Source organism: Equus przewalskii, chromosome 27 (assembly GCF_037783145.1).
Source record: "Equus przewalskii isolate Varuska chromosome 27, EquPr2, whole genome shotgun sequence".
NCBI classification, from domain to species: domain Eukaryota; kingdom Metazoa; phylum Chordata; class Mammalia; order Perissodactyla; family Equidae; genus Equus; species Equus przewalskii.
In genome coordinates, this window is record NC_091857.1 from 37,000,717 (window position 1) to 37,019,313 (window position 18,597).

General features: G+C 50.7%; 2 protein-coding genes across 8 annotated transcripts in view; one reads left to right on the forward strand and one right to left on the reverse strand.

Moving 5' to 3' along the window:
- Nucleotides 1–8,481, forward strand: part of MX1 (MX dynamin like GTPase 1) — a 35,650-nt gene extending 27,169 nt beyond the window's left edge. For all 3 annotated transcript variants that reach the window (XM_070597681.1, XM_008538204.2, XM_070597682.1), the window contains exons 12-15: nt 680–838; nt 2,951–3,027; nt 4,419–4,661; nt 7,752–8,481. In XM_070597681.1, the coding sequence (XP_070453782.1) occupies nt 680–838; nt 2,951–3,027; nt 4,419–4,661; nt 7,752–7,982 (710 nt within the window). In that variant the 3' untranslated portion in view covers nt 7,983–8,481. The remainder of the gene's footprint in view (nt 1–679; nt 839–2,950; nt 3,028–4,418; nt 4,662–7,751) is intronic.
- Nucleotides 8,482–13,596: 5,115 nt separating this feature from the next.
- The window catches only part of TMPRSS2 (transmembrane serine protease 2), a 33,402-nt gene continuing 28,401 nt past the window's right edge, over nt 13,597–18,597 (reverse strand). For all 5 annotated transcript variants that reach the window (XM_070597894.1, XM_070597893.1, XM_008538249.2 and 2 more), the window contains 3 exons: nt 17,230–17,372; nt 16,575–16,727; nt 13,597–15,158 (listed from right to left, as the gene is read on the reverse strand). In XM_070597894.1, coding sequence (XP_070453995.1) covers nt 15,147–15,158; nt 16,575–16,727; nt 17,230–17,372 — 308 coding nt within the window. In that variant the 3' untranslated portion in view covers nt 13,597–15,146. The remainder of the gene's footprint in view (nt 15,159–16,574; nt 16,728–17,229; nt 17,373–18,597) is intronic.

Sequence of the window (18,597 nt, forward strand, 5' to 3'; positions counted from 1 at the left end):
AATACTTTCTACTCATGTGACAGCACGTGAATATGTGATGTTAGCTGATTCTGGATGTGTCCCTGATCATGTCTAGTTTTTAAAGGGCCTGCAGGTCATGATATCCTATGATGCAATCTTTTTGGTAAAAATCAAATTTGATTTACATAATCTCATGCTCAAGTACCTTTTCAAGAACACCTGTTACTCTGAGTTGCTGCGTCCACTGCTTTCTGGCATCACACCGTGGTTTGTTGCTTGCCGTCTTGAGATGACTAAGGAAAATTATCTTGAGATCTGTTTCTTTGTTGCAATCCCTGAATGTTTTTCAATTTGCTTGCCACTCTGTACTTTCAGAAAATCCAGAATGGTATTGTGTTTGGAAAAACTTGCAAGGTTATTATTATTATTTTTTTGCTGAGGAAGATTCGTCCCTGAACTAATATCTGTTGCCAATCCTCCTTTTTTTTTTTTTTTTTTTTTTTGCTTGAGGAAGATTAGCCCTGAGCTAACGTCTGTGGCCAGTCTTCCTCTATTTTGTATGTGCAATGCCGCCACAGAATGGCTGATGAGTGGTGTAGGTCCATGCCCAGGATCTGAACCCAGAAGCGGAGTTCACCAAACTTAACTACTAGGCCACTGGGCCGGCCCCAAAGGTTATTTTTATAAAATAATTCAGAGTCCTTCTTTCCTACCGTAGGTGGCGAAGCTATCCGTAGACAGATCTGGACATTTGAAAATCAGTATCGTGGCAGAGAGCTACCAGGATTTGTGAATTACAGGACATTTGAGACGATCATCAAACAGCAAATCCAGTTGCTGGAAGAGCCAGCCATTGATATGCTGCACAGGATAAGTGGTGAGTTCTTGGGTTTGCTTTTAAGCATTTTGTTTCTAGGGCAGGGAAGATGTTGAACTGAAGCCAGAGCCAGACTTCAGAGCTCTCCTCCAGGGGTGTTTTCCATCACCAACGACCCAGCCAATTCCCTGATTCTCCAGACGCCAAGTGGGTGTTCAACAGTTCAGTCCAGTTCAGACACTAACTGCCCCGAGCGAGCACAGACCCCACAGCTTAAGGGCTCCGTCCCATGAGACTGCCCCCACTTCAGATGGCGGTCACGGGTTCATGTCCCCTGTACTTCTGACCGACCAGCCGTACATCAGAGTTCCCACACTTCCCTCCTCGGGTTCAATAAGTTGCTAAAACAGCACATGGAACTCAGAAACACACTGTACTTACCTTCACCACTTTATTATAAAGGATAATATAAAGGAAGCAAATGAAAGAGACACACGGGGCAAGGTCCGCGGGCAGGAGGTCCCAAGGGCAGGAGCATTTGGGGGCACCACCCTCTTGGCACGTGGATGTGTTCACCAACCTGGAAGTTCTCCAAACCCTGTCGTTCAGGGGTTTTTATGGAGGTGTAATCAATTATCACGTAGGCCTGATCACTTAGGAACCTAATCTCCAGTCCCTTTCCCCTCGGGGAGGCGGGGAAGGTGGTGCTGAGAGCTCGGGCTTCTCATCATGGCTTGGTCTTCCTGGCGACTGGCCCCCATTCTGAAGCTGTCTAGGGCCACCGAGAGTTAGCTCGTTAGAACAGGAGACGCGCCCATCCCCCAGACATTCTGAGGGATTCAGGAGCCCCGTGTCAGGAACCGGGGACACAGGCCAAGGATGTATTTCTTGTTGTACCGCACCTCCACTCTGCCCCGCTGCTGGGACTCCTTCCCAGTCTCAGAATCCTCTGTTGATTTGAAATCTCTGAGGACTAAGGTCAACGACTAGATAACTGTGTGCCGTGGGAGTGTCTCGAGCGTTCTCGAGTGTTGTGTGACTCTGGGGTGCTGGAATGACTGTGTGGATAGGAAATGCTATCAGCAGCCCGTCAAGGAGAAATGCAGCATTTCGTAGGATGGAACCACTCCCTTCTCCCTGAAGTGTTTTGCTCCTTGGTTTCCGAGATGCTGTTGAATCTCGTCTCTTCATCTGCTCCTTGGCTCACACCATTCTCATCAGGCTTCAAGTGTCTCATGTTAGCAACATGTAATAATCATTCATGGACCCATGAACATAGTAGAGGTGAGGGGACAGTGTCATAACAGCTCATTAAGAGATGTGTTTCTAGTAAAATTTACCTTTAGGCTTAAAATATACCAAATGGGCTTATATATGTATATATAAGCTTATATATATGTATTTGTATTATATTATATTATATTATATTATATTATATTATATTATATTATATTATATTATCTGTATATGTAATATATACCAATAGGCTTAATTATATACCAAGCTCTGTAATTGTGTTGTGTTGATCAATTGTGCACTCTTAATTCTGTCCTGAAGAAAATCTGTAGTACTTAGAGATGTATAGAAAAAATTTAAAAACCAAACTATGTATACTGACTTCTGTTTCAGAAAGATAGGATATGGAGCAAATAAAAGATTTTCAAGCATAAAGATACAGTATGTCATATTAGGATAAAATTCTGTGAGGAAGTCAAATGGATTTCAAAAATAAATGAAATAGCTTTCAAAATTAAAAAGAAATACTGTAAATTTTTTTATTTAAATAGGAGCTTGTCCATGTATTTCTTTTCAAATGGATGATGTGGACATTTAGACTCCGTTGGTATATTTAAAAATGAGTGTTTGCCTGTAAAATAGTGATACCTTGATAACTTAGCAGAAATTACATTCTCTGCAACTATTTATACTTAGGATGAAAATTTTAGATGTCACATAAATATGTCAGGGGACATTTAGGTTTTAAAATTCTTCTGGGGAGTTCTGGAGCAAAAAATCACACCTTCCTCCTTTAGTGAAAAGAGGAGAAGAATGAAGGCAGAGAAGGAGAGAGAGAATTTGTTTCCTGCCATTTTATCCTCTTATTTTTTGTGGTCTATAAAGATTATGAATGATTCTACCAATACTGGACCATTTTTTTTTTTCTTTCACCAGATCTGGTCCGGGATACCTTCACAAAAGTTTCAGAAAAAAATTTCAGTGAATTTTTCAACCTCCACAGAACCACCAAGGTAAAACCAACCATATGTTATTTAAAAAAAAAAAAAAAATGTAAGCCTGACACTGGCCAATAGATTTCTTGAATTAAGACCATTGCGACTTTATTGTGTATTTGGAGAAGCTAATAATCAGGCTCATTGGTGAATCTTTCTAATGATATTACCAGTGATGTCTAGTTAAAAGACTAAAAGAGGGAGAGCAGAGTGAGAGAAGTCAGAAATAAAATATTTAAAGTCACAGGAACAAACGAGAGCCATGGTTAGGGTAGCACGTTGTCCCATGTGGAGAAAATGGCCCTAAATCCAGAAACTCATTCAGGAAGCCAAATACAAAAATAGTATCTTTCAAGAGTGGAGAGAGAGAGCAAAGAGGACAGGAGATGCCCCCACCTCCAATAACCCAGAGACCAGACTCAGCCCACTCAGAAACAGGGGCCTTTGTCAGCCCAGGCTGCTGCAGCAGGTGCCACGGCTGGGGCGTTCACACAGCAGGTGTTTATGTCTCCCAGTTCTGGGGGCTGGGAAGCCCCTGATGAAGGTGCTGGCAGATGTGGTGTCTGATGAGAGCCCACCACCTGGCTTGTGGGTGGCTGCCTTCTCATCGTATCCTCACGTGGCAGAGAGAGGGGTGGCTGGAGAGAGAGTTCTCCGGAGTCTCTTTTATAAGGCACTAATCCCATTCATGAGGGCTCCACCCTAATGACCTACTCACCTCCCAAAGGCGCCCCCCCTCCAGATGCCATCACATTGGGAATTCACTTTTCAACCTGTGAATTTGGGGGGGCACACAAACCCTCAGTCCCTAGCCCCCAGCCTAGACGGGAAGACCGGCTCTGCCATTCACTGGCCGGGGGTCTGGGGGTATGCTCCTTAACCCGCCTGGGCCTCCACCAACTCACCCACAAAAGGCGACTAAGAGAACCTTCCTCGCAAGTTTGTAACGAACAGGGAAGCAAATGCTTAGGATGTCCCTAGCACTGTGCATTGCATTCGATGAGGTCTTGGGGGTCCAGTTGTTTTCTGCGTGAGAGATCTCCTCCCTGGTTTTCTGGCAGCCGGTTTCTCTAAACCCCAGGAACATGAAACACTGAGAATTTGATTGATTTCAGTTTGGCCCTCGTCTTACCCCTGTGAGCTCCGATGGGGAATTTACTCCTCCTCGTCAGAGGGAAAAGCCCATAAGAGGAAAGACAGCAGCTGAGCCTCGGGCCTGAGAACAGAGCCCGCCAGGTCCCCGGGCTCTGGGGTTGAGGGGTCTGCTCACCTGTGTGGCTCAGGTCCCCCCGGGAGCTTCTGCCCCTCTGCCGCCTTGCTCTTTGCGGACTTTGCAGAAGACCTGTTTTCCTCCGACCCAGTGATTCATTGCTTGAGGGAAATTTTGTGGCATTTCTCTTCTGCTCTAGTCCAAACTTGAAGACATTAAATTAGAACAAGAAAATGAAGCTGAGAAGTCGATCCGACTCCACTTCCAAATGGAGAAGATCGTCTACTGCCAAGACCACGTTTACCGGGGCACGTTACAGAAGGTCAGAGAGAATGAAATGGAGGAGGAGAAGAAGAAAAAAACAATCAACGTCTGCGGTCAAAACACTTCCACAGAGTCCTCGATGGCAGAAATCTTGGAGCATCTCAACGCCTACCAGCACGTGAGTCCACCAGTGTCTCAGAAAGGCGGCTTTCCTTGCTCTTCCTTTCCTTCCACATGCCTCCCTCTGTAGTCTTATTGTCTCTGTAAGTGACCGTCAGCCAGCTCCATCGTTCCACCTTGTGTGAGCCTCTGTAGAAGCAACTTGACCTCAGATAGATGAGAAGATGTTGTGGCTTGGAGCCACTTACCTCTGGTTTTGACTGGCTCTATTGCTCTAGACAAGTTACTTAGCCTCTTAGCCTCAGTTGTCTTCTCTATAAAATGGCATCTCCTCATAGGGTTCGTGTGAATTTTCAGTGAGACGAGAGTGGGTGAGTCCCTTGCATTGGAATGCAGTGGCAGCTTGCCACTTAGAAGCTACTCATAAAGACGCATGCTTTGATTGTACAGTACATTTCAAATAATGTGAAGGGCGATCTAATTTATCCTGGGGAAGGATGCACAGCTCAGTCAGGACTTTGGGATGTGTAAGCGTCTAGACAGCGAGAGCAAATGGTAGTCTCTTGGTTTAGCAGAAACCTCCATCACTTCACTATTTGGATGCTTAAGGCAGTGCTTCTCAAACTCAGCCATGCACGCAGACCTCCCAGAACCACGTTTTGTGTCTCTATTTCTCCATCCACCCATTCATCTGAAGAATACTGCTGTGAGCATGGCCGAGCAACTCTACGCTCCCACTTCTGTTTATGCAGAAATTTTCTGCCTCTCCTCATTTGTTCCAGTTTCAGTATGAATTTTAGAATTAGCTTATCCAGTTCCTTATGAAAAAAGAGAACTGTCGGTCTCCTTATTGGGATCATGTTCAGTTTATAGGTCCTCATAGGGAGAGTTGCCATCTTTATCACATCGAGTCTTCCTGTCCCAGAGCATCATGGGTCTTTCCATTTTTAGGATCCCCTTTCGGGGGAGTCTCAGAAGCATTTTAAAGTTCTCTTTAGGTAGATGGTGCATATTTCTGGAGTTTATTCCCGTGTATTTTCTCATTTTTGTCCCTACGATAGATGAGTCTTTTCTTCCATTATATCTTCTGTCTGTTGTTAGTAGATATGATTTCTGTGTATTATGCTATACCCCTTCCCCATGCGGATTCTCTTATTGTTTGTAGTGGTTTTACAGCTGAGTCTCGTGTGTTCTCCCAATGAACATCATCCCTTTGCAAATAGCGATTGCTCTACGCTCCCCTTCTCTCTCCAATTTTAGGCCTCAAACTTCCTTTTCTTGCCTCGTCTGGTCCGTTTAGTGCACCTAGAAGCAGTAGTGGCCCTAATAGGCAGCCTGGTCTTGTCCTTGACTCCAGTGAGAATGCCGCTGGTCCCCATTAAGCCTGATCCTCGTTGGCTAACATCAGGGTGTCAGCAGGACTGAGCTCCTCCTCCAGGCTCTAGGGTGAATCCGTCTCTCTGCCTCATGCAGCTTCTAGAAGCCTCCCACATTCCGTGGCTCGGGGCCCCTCCCTCTGTCTTCACATGTTCCCTCTCTCCCACCTTCTTGCACAGTCTATCTTCCTCTGCCTCCCTCCTTTGCATCGGGCCCACCCATAACCCAGGATAATCTCCCTATCTTAACGTCAGCTGGTTAGCACGCTGAATTCCACCTGCAGCCTCAGTTCCCCTTTGCCATGTAAGGCGACACATTTGCAGATTCCCTGAGGAGGACGTGCACATCTTTGGAGCTATTGCTCTCCCGAGCACCCTCATCATTAGATGAGATGCATTTCCCAGCGTCAGTGATTTGCACAATGTCCCCATGGGCACTGGGGAAAGGGCCCAGAGGAGCTGATTTTCACCACTCAGAAATTTCTTCTCAGCGACCAAAGAGATGATTTCCTGCAAACTTGGCTCATCTGTGTGAGTCTTTTTGGGACCCACCTCCTCATCTCCCCGAGCCCAACACTTGCTCACCATGAGGATCCCACTCAGGAAAGGATTTCCCTCTGCATCTGACACTCGCTGCTCCTCCCCACGTTTCCTCTGCCCCCTCCTCCACGTGGCTTGGCCTGACCACCACTGCTTTTGTTACACGTGGGTCAGAGGCTGTGCATTACCTGTCTCCCACTTCCGCCAAAACCCTCGAAGTTTTGGATGATCTCCAGGAGAATGAGAAAATGACTTGCCGCCATGTTCATACCAGAAGTCTCAAGAGATATTTTGGGTACCTGGCGTCCCTCTAGATCTTAGCCATTCCTTTCAGCTTGTGTCCGTTCTCCAGCATCGAACCTCAATGCCTGTGGCCCCCGACATCCCTCTTGAATGCTTTCCATCTGCTTGCTCCCTCTCCTTTCCTCCATTTGCGTTTGGTGACAGACCGTGTCCCTTACTCATGCTCGTCCTGAAACACATAGCATATGGGCCATCTCCATCTCACAGACGCTCTCAGTTAACATCCACTGGGTGCTTGCTCCAGGCCCGGCATCTTTCCAAACTTTTATCATTTAGTTCTTTGAATCTTCTTAACCATTACGTGAGGCCAGGTGCTAATGTTTTATAGAGAAAGACACTGAAGCACAGAGGGGTCTCGGAACTTGCTAAGGTCCCAGTGTGTGTCTGCTTCCTGCGAGATCAGCCTGTCTTTGGAACGAGAAACTTTTCTCTAATCGATGGGAGTGGGGAGGGAGAAGGAAGGGTTGAAACTAACTGTCCACATGCACGGAACTCCGAGGGCTCCGTTCTCTGGCTTTTGATAGCCCAGCCTCTTTTCTGCTAAATAATTTTCTTGTTGATAAAAAAAAAAGTCATAAAATCTCTTCAGCAGAGTTGTAAATAATTTGAAGACGTAGTTTTTTTTATTCAGTCTGTCCATTTGTCTGTTTAGAGCACATTTTACCCTCTTCCGTCAGAAGTAACCATTTCATCATTGGGGAAAGCTAGTGGGAAGGCAGAGTCGGGGTTGGCCCTGACTCCTAGCCGGGGCGCTCTCTGCACCCAGCATGGTTCCTCGCTGCCTCTAGCACAGAGGATGCTGATGGGTTTGAGACGCAGGCGGGGACCTTGCTCTCCCCGGGCCCAGGTCCCTCCTGGTGCTCACATGGTGAGGGCAGAGTCTCTTTGCAATGTCCGCTCAACCCTCTGTGCACTGTTCCTTCTTCCAGGAGGCCGGCAACCGCCTCTCGACCCACATCCCCTTGATCATCCAGTTCTTCGTCCTCCAGACATTCGGCCAGCAGCTGCAGAAGTCCATGCTGCAGCTCCTGCAGGACAGGGACACCTACGACTGGCTCCTGAAGGAGCGCAACGACACCTGTGACAAGAGGAAGTTCCTGAAGGAGCGGCTTGCTCGGCTGGCCCAGGCTCGGCGCCGGTTAGCCAAGTTCCCGGGTTAAATCGGGCTCTCTGTCTCAGCCTCATGTCTCCATGCACATCTCCAGGGAGCGGAGGCCCAGCATCTCTCCCCAACAGCCACACCATCATTAGTTACCCATTCACAGATACCCGAGCGGTTACGGGTCAGGCTTGGTGGTCACTGTCTGTGCTTGTCCTTTAGTGGATAAGGATGCGCTAAGAAGCTGTGATGAGCGATTTGGTTTCAAGCATTGAGACTAGAGCCCCGCCTTCATGTAGCATATGCTTTAGACTGAATGAGCAGTGCCATTTTCTGGTTAGGAGAAATGGTTTTCTACCCCCAGGATTGGTCCTCGTCTCCAGACTCTCTCCATCTCTTTATCAGAGACCGATGTACGTGCAGCATCATGGAACGGTTATTTTCGGTTTTTTTGTGTTGTCCTTTCGCATACCCAGTGTTTTAGGCGTGTGAGTGCTGCTTGTGTGAATGCTTGTAGATGCCATGTTTCATCTATTTGTAATAAACTTTTTTCTACTAGACATTTCTCTCACGCTTCTTCTTTGGGGAGAAGCCTGGAAATGACAGCACGTAGGAAGCAGGTGGAGCAGACGATCAGGCCCTGACGCTGCCCTCGGTGGCTGGGACAGGCAGGAACAAATGAGCTGAGCTGAAGAACATGGTCTGGTTATTTACAAGGGAAGGGTAGGGAAATGGGGAATAAAGTTACAAAAGTGAAACAGAATGGGAAGCGAACGGCATGACGTCTCTCTAACACGCACTGATCAAGTGTCCGACTTGTCACGTCGCTGGGTGGCTGGCGTGGAGTGAAGAAGATAGAAGTCCGAGTCAAGAGAGGCCACCCAGCGGGATTTTGAGGAGATGCTCTGGCGAGGGCGGGGGTCTGAGAAGCAGAGAAGGTGGCGTATTAACCAGGAACCGCCCCAGAGAAGCACAGCCGGGTCCCGACTGTTCTCCTTGGGGTGAGGACCTTCTCAGACACCCCCTCCACAGCCAGCTTAGGGGCAGGAAACCGAACCACGGGCTGTGGCCGGGCGGGGTGTGAAGGGACCTGCCACCAGGTCCTTTAAAGTGGGAGTTGAAGCATCACGATGCCCGAGCCCAGAGGAGAGGAGGCCAGGGGACAAGAAGAGAGATGCGGCATGTGGCTGGCCGTGCCAAAGGGGAGGATCCGTAAGTGAACATTCCCCAGCAAGACACATTCTACACAACCAACATGGGCGCAGGAGCACTTTCCACAGAGATATCCAGAAGTGGAGGGGCTGCCTCGAGAGCTGTGTGCCCCCAGGAAGCAGGGGGCTTCGGGCCAAGCTGGACAGACGCTCATCAGGGCGGAGGTGGACTAGCCACATGGTCCCCTCCCATCAAGCCCCTCCCCCCAGATCCCTCCTGACACACAGGACTCTTTGATCCTCAGTGTTTTGGGCCAATATGAGAATTTATTCATAAGAGGGAGTGTCAGGGGAACAATGGGCGTTCGACAAGTTCCGATCAACGCCAGCTGTGGGGCAGCGCCTCGAGGCCTCTGCCAGGTGCCAACTGCACACCTGCCGGTCGCCTCGCTCTCTCAGGAGCCAGTTGGCCCATGCTTACAGGAAACGCACAGGCGTCTGTAAGAGCTGGTACAAACAAGCAGTGCACGCATCCCTAATCCAGCACAAGGCATGCGTCCCTTTAATTGTAGCCAGCTCTTGCTTCTGTGCCTGGGAGCCATCGGAGGCAGGCCCCTGTCCCGGAGCCGGCGCCCTCTCGTGGCTGGCCTGAGGAACTTCTCCAGTACCAGCGTCCCTGCCATGAACCGGAAGATTCTGCAGGGACCAGAGACAGTCAGAGGTGTCAGAGTTGCCAAGTGTTCTTTGCTGTTGTCACAGTTTTCCAGGAGATTCCTAGAGAGGGTGGAGAAAGAAAGCTGATAGGATGTGCTCCCGGGAATGGCGATTTACCCTGGGAGTAAATCTGCTGGGGACCTACGAGGTGTGATCATTTACCTTTTGGCCAGCAAGAGCAGGTGTCTAGGGACATCCCAGGCCTGTCCAGGAGAAGTGTGCTGTCCCTCGTCCCAGGTGTCCAGGACTCCAGGAAAGACAGCCCTGGAGACCAGTTCTTGTGATTCCTTCACTCAGAGGGTGGCCAGGCTCAGGCAAAAGGTTGAACGCCCCTGCCCTGTCTCCCCACCCCCGCCTTATCCCCGCTCCCCACCCATGAGGGGCAGCACCAGGATCAGAACCTGCGTCCCCAGACTCTGCTGCTGATCTACAGCACAGCTCGAAGGTCCATCTATCTGTGCAGAACGAGCTAGAATAGCAATGATGTCCACTTAGGGACTCTCCTTCCAGGCAAGTCTGGGGCTCGGCTGACCCCATGGGATGGGGCTCCGTTTGGAACAGAGTGAGGAGAGAGGCCGCATAGAATGAACTGATTAAAATAGAAAGACTTGGGGGCTGGCCCCGTGGCCGAGTGGTTAAGTTCGCGCGCTCCGCTGCAGGCGGCCCAGTGTTTCGTCGGTTCGAATCCTGGGCGCGGACATGGCACTGCTCGTCAGACCACGCTGAGGCAGCGTCCCACATGCCACAACTAGAGGAACCCACAACGAAGAATACACAACTATGTACCGGGGGGCTTTGGGGAGAAAAAGGAAAAAATAAAATCTTTAAAAAAAAAAAAATAAAATAAAATAGAAAGACTTGGTTTTCTAGAACACAGAGTCTGGCATGCAGCAGGTGCTTAATAAATGCTGTGGGAGACACCGGGCACCTGTTCGAATGACTTTCTGGATGTGTGACTATCCTCTAAGATCCCGTGAAGCACCTGCACCTGTTACTGTCCTTCTCAAACAAAAGCAAAGACTAGTGCGACCAGCCAGCCAGAAAAGTCCCCCAAACGCCAGCTCTTGTTTGGGAAGGCGGGGGTCCCATGCAGATCCTTCACCAGGGGGCACGAAAAGCAGCAAAAGAGACAAGCGTTCGATTTCTCAGGTCCCTCTTTTATTTTCCTCCAAAGGAAGAGCGATTCATGTAGTGGGGTAGGTTTTCAGTCAGATATAAGATTAGTCACAGCAAAGGGAGGGCTCAAACACTGATGCTCTGGGGGCTAATTCATTTAAAATGAGGCAGCCATTACATTAGTGAATTTTTTTAAGTGTTACTTTCGAGGTGGCACAGCTGCCAGCCCTCCGTGGCCGAGTGGTTAAGTTCGTGTGCTCTGCTTCGGCGGCCCAGGGTTTTTCAGTTCCGATCCAGGCGTGGGCCTACACACCACTTATCAAGCCATGCTGTGGTGGCATCCTACATAGAAGAACTAGAATGACTTACAACTAAGATGCACTGGGGCTTTGGGGAGAAAAAAAAAGAGGAAGATTAGGGGCCGGCCCCATGGCTGAGCAGTTAAGTTCGCGAGCTCTGCTTTGGCACCCCTGGGTTTCACCAGTTCAGATCCTGGGCACGGATATGGCATCGCTCATCAGGCCATGCTGAGGTGGCATCCCACATGCCACAAGTAGCAGGACCCACAACTAAAAATACACAACTATGTACCGAGGGGATTTGGGGAGAAAAAGCAGAAAGGAAAAACAAAAAAAAAAGAAGATTGGCAACAGTTGTTAGCTCAGGTGCCAATCTTTAAAAAAAAAAGTGGAAGATTGACAACAGATGTTAGCTCAGGGCCAATCTCCCTCAGCAAAAAAAAAAAAAAAAAAAAAAAGCGTGCATGTGTGCACACACACTCTTCCAACACCCTCTGAACACTGATATCAAAAAAAAAAAAATGTCACATAAATTCCAGCACTTTTCTTAAAACATTGGGTGCCCTGGGAGAATGTGCTCTGGCGTGTACCATATCGTCTCCCTATGTCACCCTCCCTTGGTGTCCAAAGCAGCACAGGGCTGCGGCCAGGCGATTCGATTCCAACCAGGGGTGTGGGGGCTCTTTATAAGTCAGGTTCCAGGTGAAGCCTTGGTTGGAATGGACAAAGGCTCTGAAACAGGAGCAGGATGAGGAAAGCCACAGCAGAACAGAGAAAGAGGCAGGAACAGCCCCGGGACCTGAGTTGAAGGCAGGACTGTCCAGTAACCACTCAGCAAGAGGCTTTCAAGGTGGCCGTGCGTGTCAATGCCGAGAACTCTCCCGCTGACCCAGCTGCAAGAGGCAATGAAAGGATCAGAACAGATGACGAGCTTTTATTAAGACTCGTGTTTTCGCTTTACTGCAATTAGCGTTTTGTTTATACATACGTATTCACACTGAAGTCTTTTATAAAGGTTTAAATACAAAAATAGCAATATTTCCCTAGTCTCCGCATTCTAGCTACATCTTTTAAGTGAAATCAACCTCATCCAAAAGTAAAAGCATTCACCAGGGTGACTCCAAAATGAAAAATATGACTGAAAAGATTGTCAACCACCCTGCCCACGTGGACGTGTTAGGCACTCAATCGTCATTATTCGCGGATCCCTCATTTGTGAATTCGCCCCCTAAAATTTATTTGTAACCCCCAAATCAATACTAGCAACACTTCTGGGGACATCTACAGAGCAGCAAAAGATTTGTGTCTCCCTACACTTAACGTTCCCAGCTGAGGGGAGCAAGGTGACACCCGGCCCGCCTGTTTCATCTCGCAGGCTGCAAACAGGGGGTCCTTTTCAGGGTCTATTTAGTGCCCTGTTTTCGGTATTTTTGTACTTTTTGCTGGTGATCCCGATGTTTAAAATGGCCACGAGTACAGTGGGGAAGTTCGGCCCAGTGTCCCAAGCACAAGAAGGCTGGGACGTGCCTTACAGAGAATATACATACATACTTAGAATATACATCCCTAAGGTGTCTTTAAACCGAAACGCACCCAAAACCAGGTGACCTATTAATCAGCTGACACAGACCAGGGCTCAGGGGCACCTGATCCTGTTTGTCCCCAGGAATGATTGACTATTCATTTATTCAGTGTCCACGACTTTATAGAACGTAATTACAACAAATAACAAGAATCAGCTGTACTTATGGATATTGTCTAACAAAAATGTGTACTTCCTTTACTTTTTTTTTATTTCAACTTTTTCCATAACTTTCACACATCTTGACACAATGAAGACAACCACAGTCATCTTCTCCAGCCACCTGACACGTACGTAGAACCTCTCGGATTGGGGGAGTGCAAAGAATGACAATGGATTTCTGTTCTCAGGGAAAAAACCCGCCCGATCTTTCCTCCCACCGCCAGTCACAACCGCAGGGCACTGGGGTACATGCCAGTTGAGGGAGACGCTCTGCCACCAGGAGCCACACGGACTCCAGGAAGACAGCTTCAGGGGACGAGATGCTGGACTCATTTTTGGACAGGCACGATCTGAGGTCACTGGGCAGAGAGGTCTGGAAGAGAGTTGGGTTACAGGGTCTGGATCCGGGAGAAGCCGCAGGTGATGCCCATTCAGGTGCCATCCACAGGTCATCTTTGACAGGAGAGGCTGTGGCAGCGGATGGGACCGACCAGACGGTGGCATCCTCCCAGCCCCCATGCCTCACCTGCGGCCTCTGACCAGCGCCCTTAGCCCCGCCTCAGCCCCACGGCAGCTGGCCCAGCATCACCACCCTGCAAGGAAATGCAGACTGGCTCTGCTCCCCACGCAGCTCTCCAAAGGCTCAATAAATATTTGGAAAAAAATGCATAATTTATTTGTACAATATTTCACAATTGAATTTTACAGTTTATAAAAGATACAAAACAGAAGACGAACAGTGGTCACATAAATAAAAAGAAGCACGAAAGAAGGAACACATTCTCGCTGTGATAATGCTTTTTAAAATCCGGCTTGGGGAGCAGCCACCTGGCAGTGCCATGCGGAACGGAATGCCCCTGGGGACACCACTGCCACTGAGGCAGGTGGAGTGGGAGCATCCTATGAAGAGGCTGGACCGCCTTCCATTTCAAGGTGAGGTCCCAGCAGGAGAATCATTCATTCCATTCTTGCAAACCGGTGTGCTGGAGAGGAGGGCCTCGGGGAAAGCAGGTCATGCAGCAGAAGCATTTACACTTCACTCTTGGCAGTTTGAGCGTGGCGCTTCCCTCCCGGGGAACCTAAGGGGCTGGAAGGGGCCACAGGGAGTCCAAAACAGGCCTTCTCTCTGTCGCAAGCACGGGCGCTGTTCTTCAGCAGCGTCATTACAGTACCTTCACTTAGGAGCCAGTCACTTTGTAAAGGCAGCTCTAGTCGGCCACCGCTCACACTTGGCAAGGACAGCAAGAGTGCCAAAGAGGCAAATGCAGGAACGCCTTGGGCATCGCAGCCGAGATCCCAGGAGCACTGAGGTAGTAACTTGTAGAAACATTACAGGAAACGACGCGTCGTCAATCCCGCATCCCTGATTTCCCCAGGCGATCTCAATTCCCACGTGGTTCAGAGGCCCCCAGAGGGTCAGCATGGACCCCACCTAGGTGGCCCCCTGGGAGGACCACAGGGGTGTGCACAATCTCAAAGGAGGCAGGAAGAGGGACAGGGAGGAGGGTGGAGATTAAGGTTGGTCTCCCTGGGCGAGCCCCCTCAACACGCAGTGGCCACCTGTCCCGGCCGTGTGCAGGGGTGAGCGTGTCTGCAGCGGCTCCCATGCTCCCAGGGCTCCATGGACACTCTCACCCCGCAAGAAGAAAAGGAGGTTTGAGATGTCCTGACAACTGACTATCAAGTCATGGCCCGTAAAGGGCTGGTCCCTTTATTTCCAGCCACCATCCGGGGCTGCTAAGAAGGCAGTAAAAGGGATCAGTGAAAACCCTGGAGGGGAGGCAGGCCCTGGGGCTGCCGGGGGACCCCTGCAGGTCCCACCTGGCTTCTCCCATTCCATCTCAAGCTGTCCAGCAGCCGAGAAGTCACCATCCTATGAGCATCTAAAGGTGGCCCCCGGAATGGGCTCACAAGGAAGATCCCCTGGGGCAGACTCCATCCCTCTGCTCAGCATCGGCCCTGGAGGCCACACCAGCCAGGCCATCACTCCGTCTGGACAAGGAGTCAGGGAGCGTGGGCCCGGGGAGGAGCCCCTGTGGCCTGCACAGAACTGTGGAGAGTGCCAAGGACAGAGAAGTTCATTATTTAATAAAAATGAGAGGATCTTTGAATCATTGCTAAAAATACATTATGCACAGGGAATTAAAAACCAGCCCCTTCATTTTCTTGTGGAATGGCGTCGAGGACAAAGGCCACACGGGTTAGCTGTTCGCCTGTTCAAAAAGGAAAAAAAATGACATTATTTTCTCAAGACAAAGGCAGACAATTATTTTTCTCTCCTAGATTGGCATGAGGCCCTTACACCCAAATCAGCAAGCCCAGCAGGACAGAGGAATGTGTTTTCCTACGGCATGAAGGGCCTGGAGTGGGGCTGACAATGGAGGGGAAGGGGCTCAGGGCAACAGAATAGCGTGGGCGAAGGCCTAGAGAGAACAGGGAGAACGGGGCGTGTGGGATCCAGCCATTTAGCACAGCTTTGTGCGGGAAAATCAAGCTTGTGTTAGCCACTGAAACACATTGTGTTTAATTGGTCCTTGCTTTCTACTCCACCATCTCTCCTGCACCCGGTCCTTTCGCTCCACGCTCCGGCCATGCTGGGCCACTGGCTCATCACACTGTGCCCGTCTGCTGTCTCATGTCCTGGAGAGACAGTCCACCCCTTGGCCTATCTCGCCTCCCTCGAGGTGTCTGGAGCATCTTCCCCTCCCGGGCACGCCCAACCCCACAGGCTTTCCTCCACCATGCAGGCCCCCACAGCGCAGCTGGGGTCGTCTATTTCCAGCGCCCGGCCCTTGGCCAGGTGCAGACTGGCCTGCCCCTGTGGTCACTTGAAGGTAATAGTTGCCATGGTTCCATCTGGGGGTGACGCGGGCCAGCCTCGTTGGGCGATGCCCTGTGGTTCTGACCCTCCCTCTACAGACTGGGCGCCTCTGCAGACTTGAAAGAAGACAGAAGAGAACTTTGTCTTTCATCAGGAGCCCAGTCCCAGAAGGGGCAGAAATCTGTCAAAGCTGCCAGCCCTGATGCCCCTGAGGGGCAGAGAGCTGGTCCTCACCACGGTCCGGGCAGCGCCCAAGGAAAGGGCTCTGCTAAGCAGTACCAGTCAGGTTGGGAGTCCGGGAGGGCAGGGCCGCAGGGCACCCTTGGACCGTTCCCATCGTCCCAGGCTTTCCTTGGACCAGAGAAGCACGGCTGCTCCTCCGCCCCAGGGCACACTCAATGGCCCAGAAAAGGAGGGGGCACCGTCACCACTCAACTGGCTGACCTGCGTCGCTCTGCTCTCAGCCCACACTCATCGATGAGGTCTAGGTGGGTGAACAGAGCCAGCTGAGCCAGAATTAAGTGTGGTCAGCAGGGCACAAGGAAGCCCACACACAGTTAGCCCTGGACCCCAGATCTTTTCATCCAAGCACCACGGGGCAGCGGGCAAGTGATGCTGGTCAGCAGTGATGGGTGGGCCTTGGAGGGACGGGGAAGAGGATGCTGACGCAAACCCACAGCCACGGGAGGCAGAGTTTGCATCCCGCCGAGGGGTGGTCAGCAGTCAGCTCAGGACCACACCCCGCAGACATCTGGGCTTTGACGCCGCAAGTTGAAGAACTCAGTCAGAAGGAGGACGGGAGAGTTACCCTCATCTCTTGGTAGATCCAGTCTGTGAACACTGTCACGTTCCCGTACACTCCCGGTCTGTTCATCTTGGCACATCCGGATCCCCAGCTCGTGTCCCCAATCAGCCACCAGATGCTACTCTTCAGAGTGACCAGAGGACCTCCACTGTCACCCTGGGGAACACAGCAAGTTACAGAGCAGAAGTTCAAGCAACCAGTGCACCCTATGGACCCTGACCAGAGGGTGGGGGTCGGGGTGGGGGCTTGGGGGGAGGTTAGGAGCCGGTGTGTGGGTTTCAAGTCTCCTCCAACGAGGTAATAGAAACATGATCCCCAAAAGAGACTACGCTGGTGACACATTTTAGTCTATATCAGCTGAGAGTTACCAAATAAGTTTTTGTCCGTATTTTAAAATGTCAAAATACTTATTTCTGTTCCACCGACACTTTGATAAAATAGAAGCCTTCCAGAGGAAGCAGCGATGTGCAGGCAGCGCTGGTTAGCACCAGATGCCTTCACACCGTCAGTAGCCATCACTTCCCACAGCTGTCCCAGAGCTGGCCCGGCGTCCCAGGGACATGGAACCCTGTCCCTCATTGGGGGAGGGGGAGGGTTCTCCTCATGGACTCAGAGAAACTAGTCAAGGCCCAAGGGTTGAATAAAAACTTGCCATTACCTGGCAGGAATCGACGTTCCCCTCCAGATACCCGGCGCAGATCATGGCGGGCGTGATGAGATCGTTGTAGATGAACTTGTTGTTGCATTGCTCGGGCTCGATCAGGGGGACCATGGCGGCGTTCAGCAGCTCTGAGGTTTTCCCTAAGACAGAGGACACCGGCCAGCTGTCAGTGCCGCGGCAGCTCTCACGGGAAGAGGGGACTCCCTCCCGGAGATGTGCCACCGAGAGGCACTAGACAGGGGGCCACGTGCCCCACGCCCTCCTCCCAGGCAGCTCTAGAGCTCAGTGTCAAGGAAAAGACTCCCTGCCTCTGGAGCCATGGAACCCCGTCTGCTCCAGAATCATCCGCTCTCATCACCCGACCATCGGTTCCGTAGGATCGACTTTCCTCATTTTCGCTCCCTCTTCACTGGACGGTTCCCCAAGCATCCAAGGGGCTCCGGTGTCTCCTGCCTTATACAGACCGACCTTTCTCGATCCCACACCATCCTCCACATACTGTCTCACTTCTCAGCTCCCCTGCGCATTAAAATGCCTCTAACAAATTACCCACACCTGCTGTCTCTACTGCCTCCCTCCCATCCTGCATCCTCCACCTGGACACCTTCTAGGCGCCACAGGCTTAACCTCCTATCACAGAGCCTGTCATCGGGCCCTCCTCCATGCCGGTCCTCCCCACCCCGTATTCCCTGGCTCAGATCACAAAGCCAGAAGCCCTCCTTCCTTCATTTCTCACTCTCCCCCCAGCTGGCATTCACTCCATCGGCAGATCTGGCTGCTCCATCCAAAATGTGCCTGCTCTCTCCACCTGCACGCCCGCCACCCTGGGCCGCCACCTTGTCTTGAAGGACCACGGCAATGTGCCCTCGCTGTCGTGTTCGGAATACTCTCGCCCCCGCCCTCTCCGTGTCCCCCACGCAGCCATCAGATCATGTCACTCTCCTGTTTAAAAACTTCTGACAGCTCCTTTTCTCACACGAAACAGAAGCCAGTATCCTCACTACAGACTACGAGGCCGCTGGCTCACCATCCTCCAGTCACACTGGCCCTTTATTCCTTAAACAGACTGGTCATTCAGATCTCAGCTCAAACGTCACCTCCTCCAAGAAGCCTTCCCTGACAACACTGGCTCTCATAACGCCCCGCTGTTTGAAAGCACCTAGTTCAGTCATTCGTTTCTTGTTTGCCTGACCCCTCCATGCCCTCAGCCATCGGCAGGGCAAGGAGAATTCCTGAGGGCAGAACTCTGTCCTATTCTGTTCGTGGCTGCAATCTCAGCTCGGGGCAGATGCTCCACAAATATTCGCTGATTTTCCCTTTTGCCTTGGCTGCCGGGAAGCCCTGCTCACAACCATAAGCTTCAAC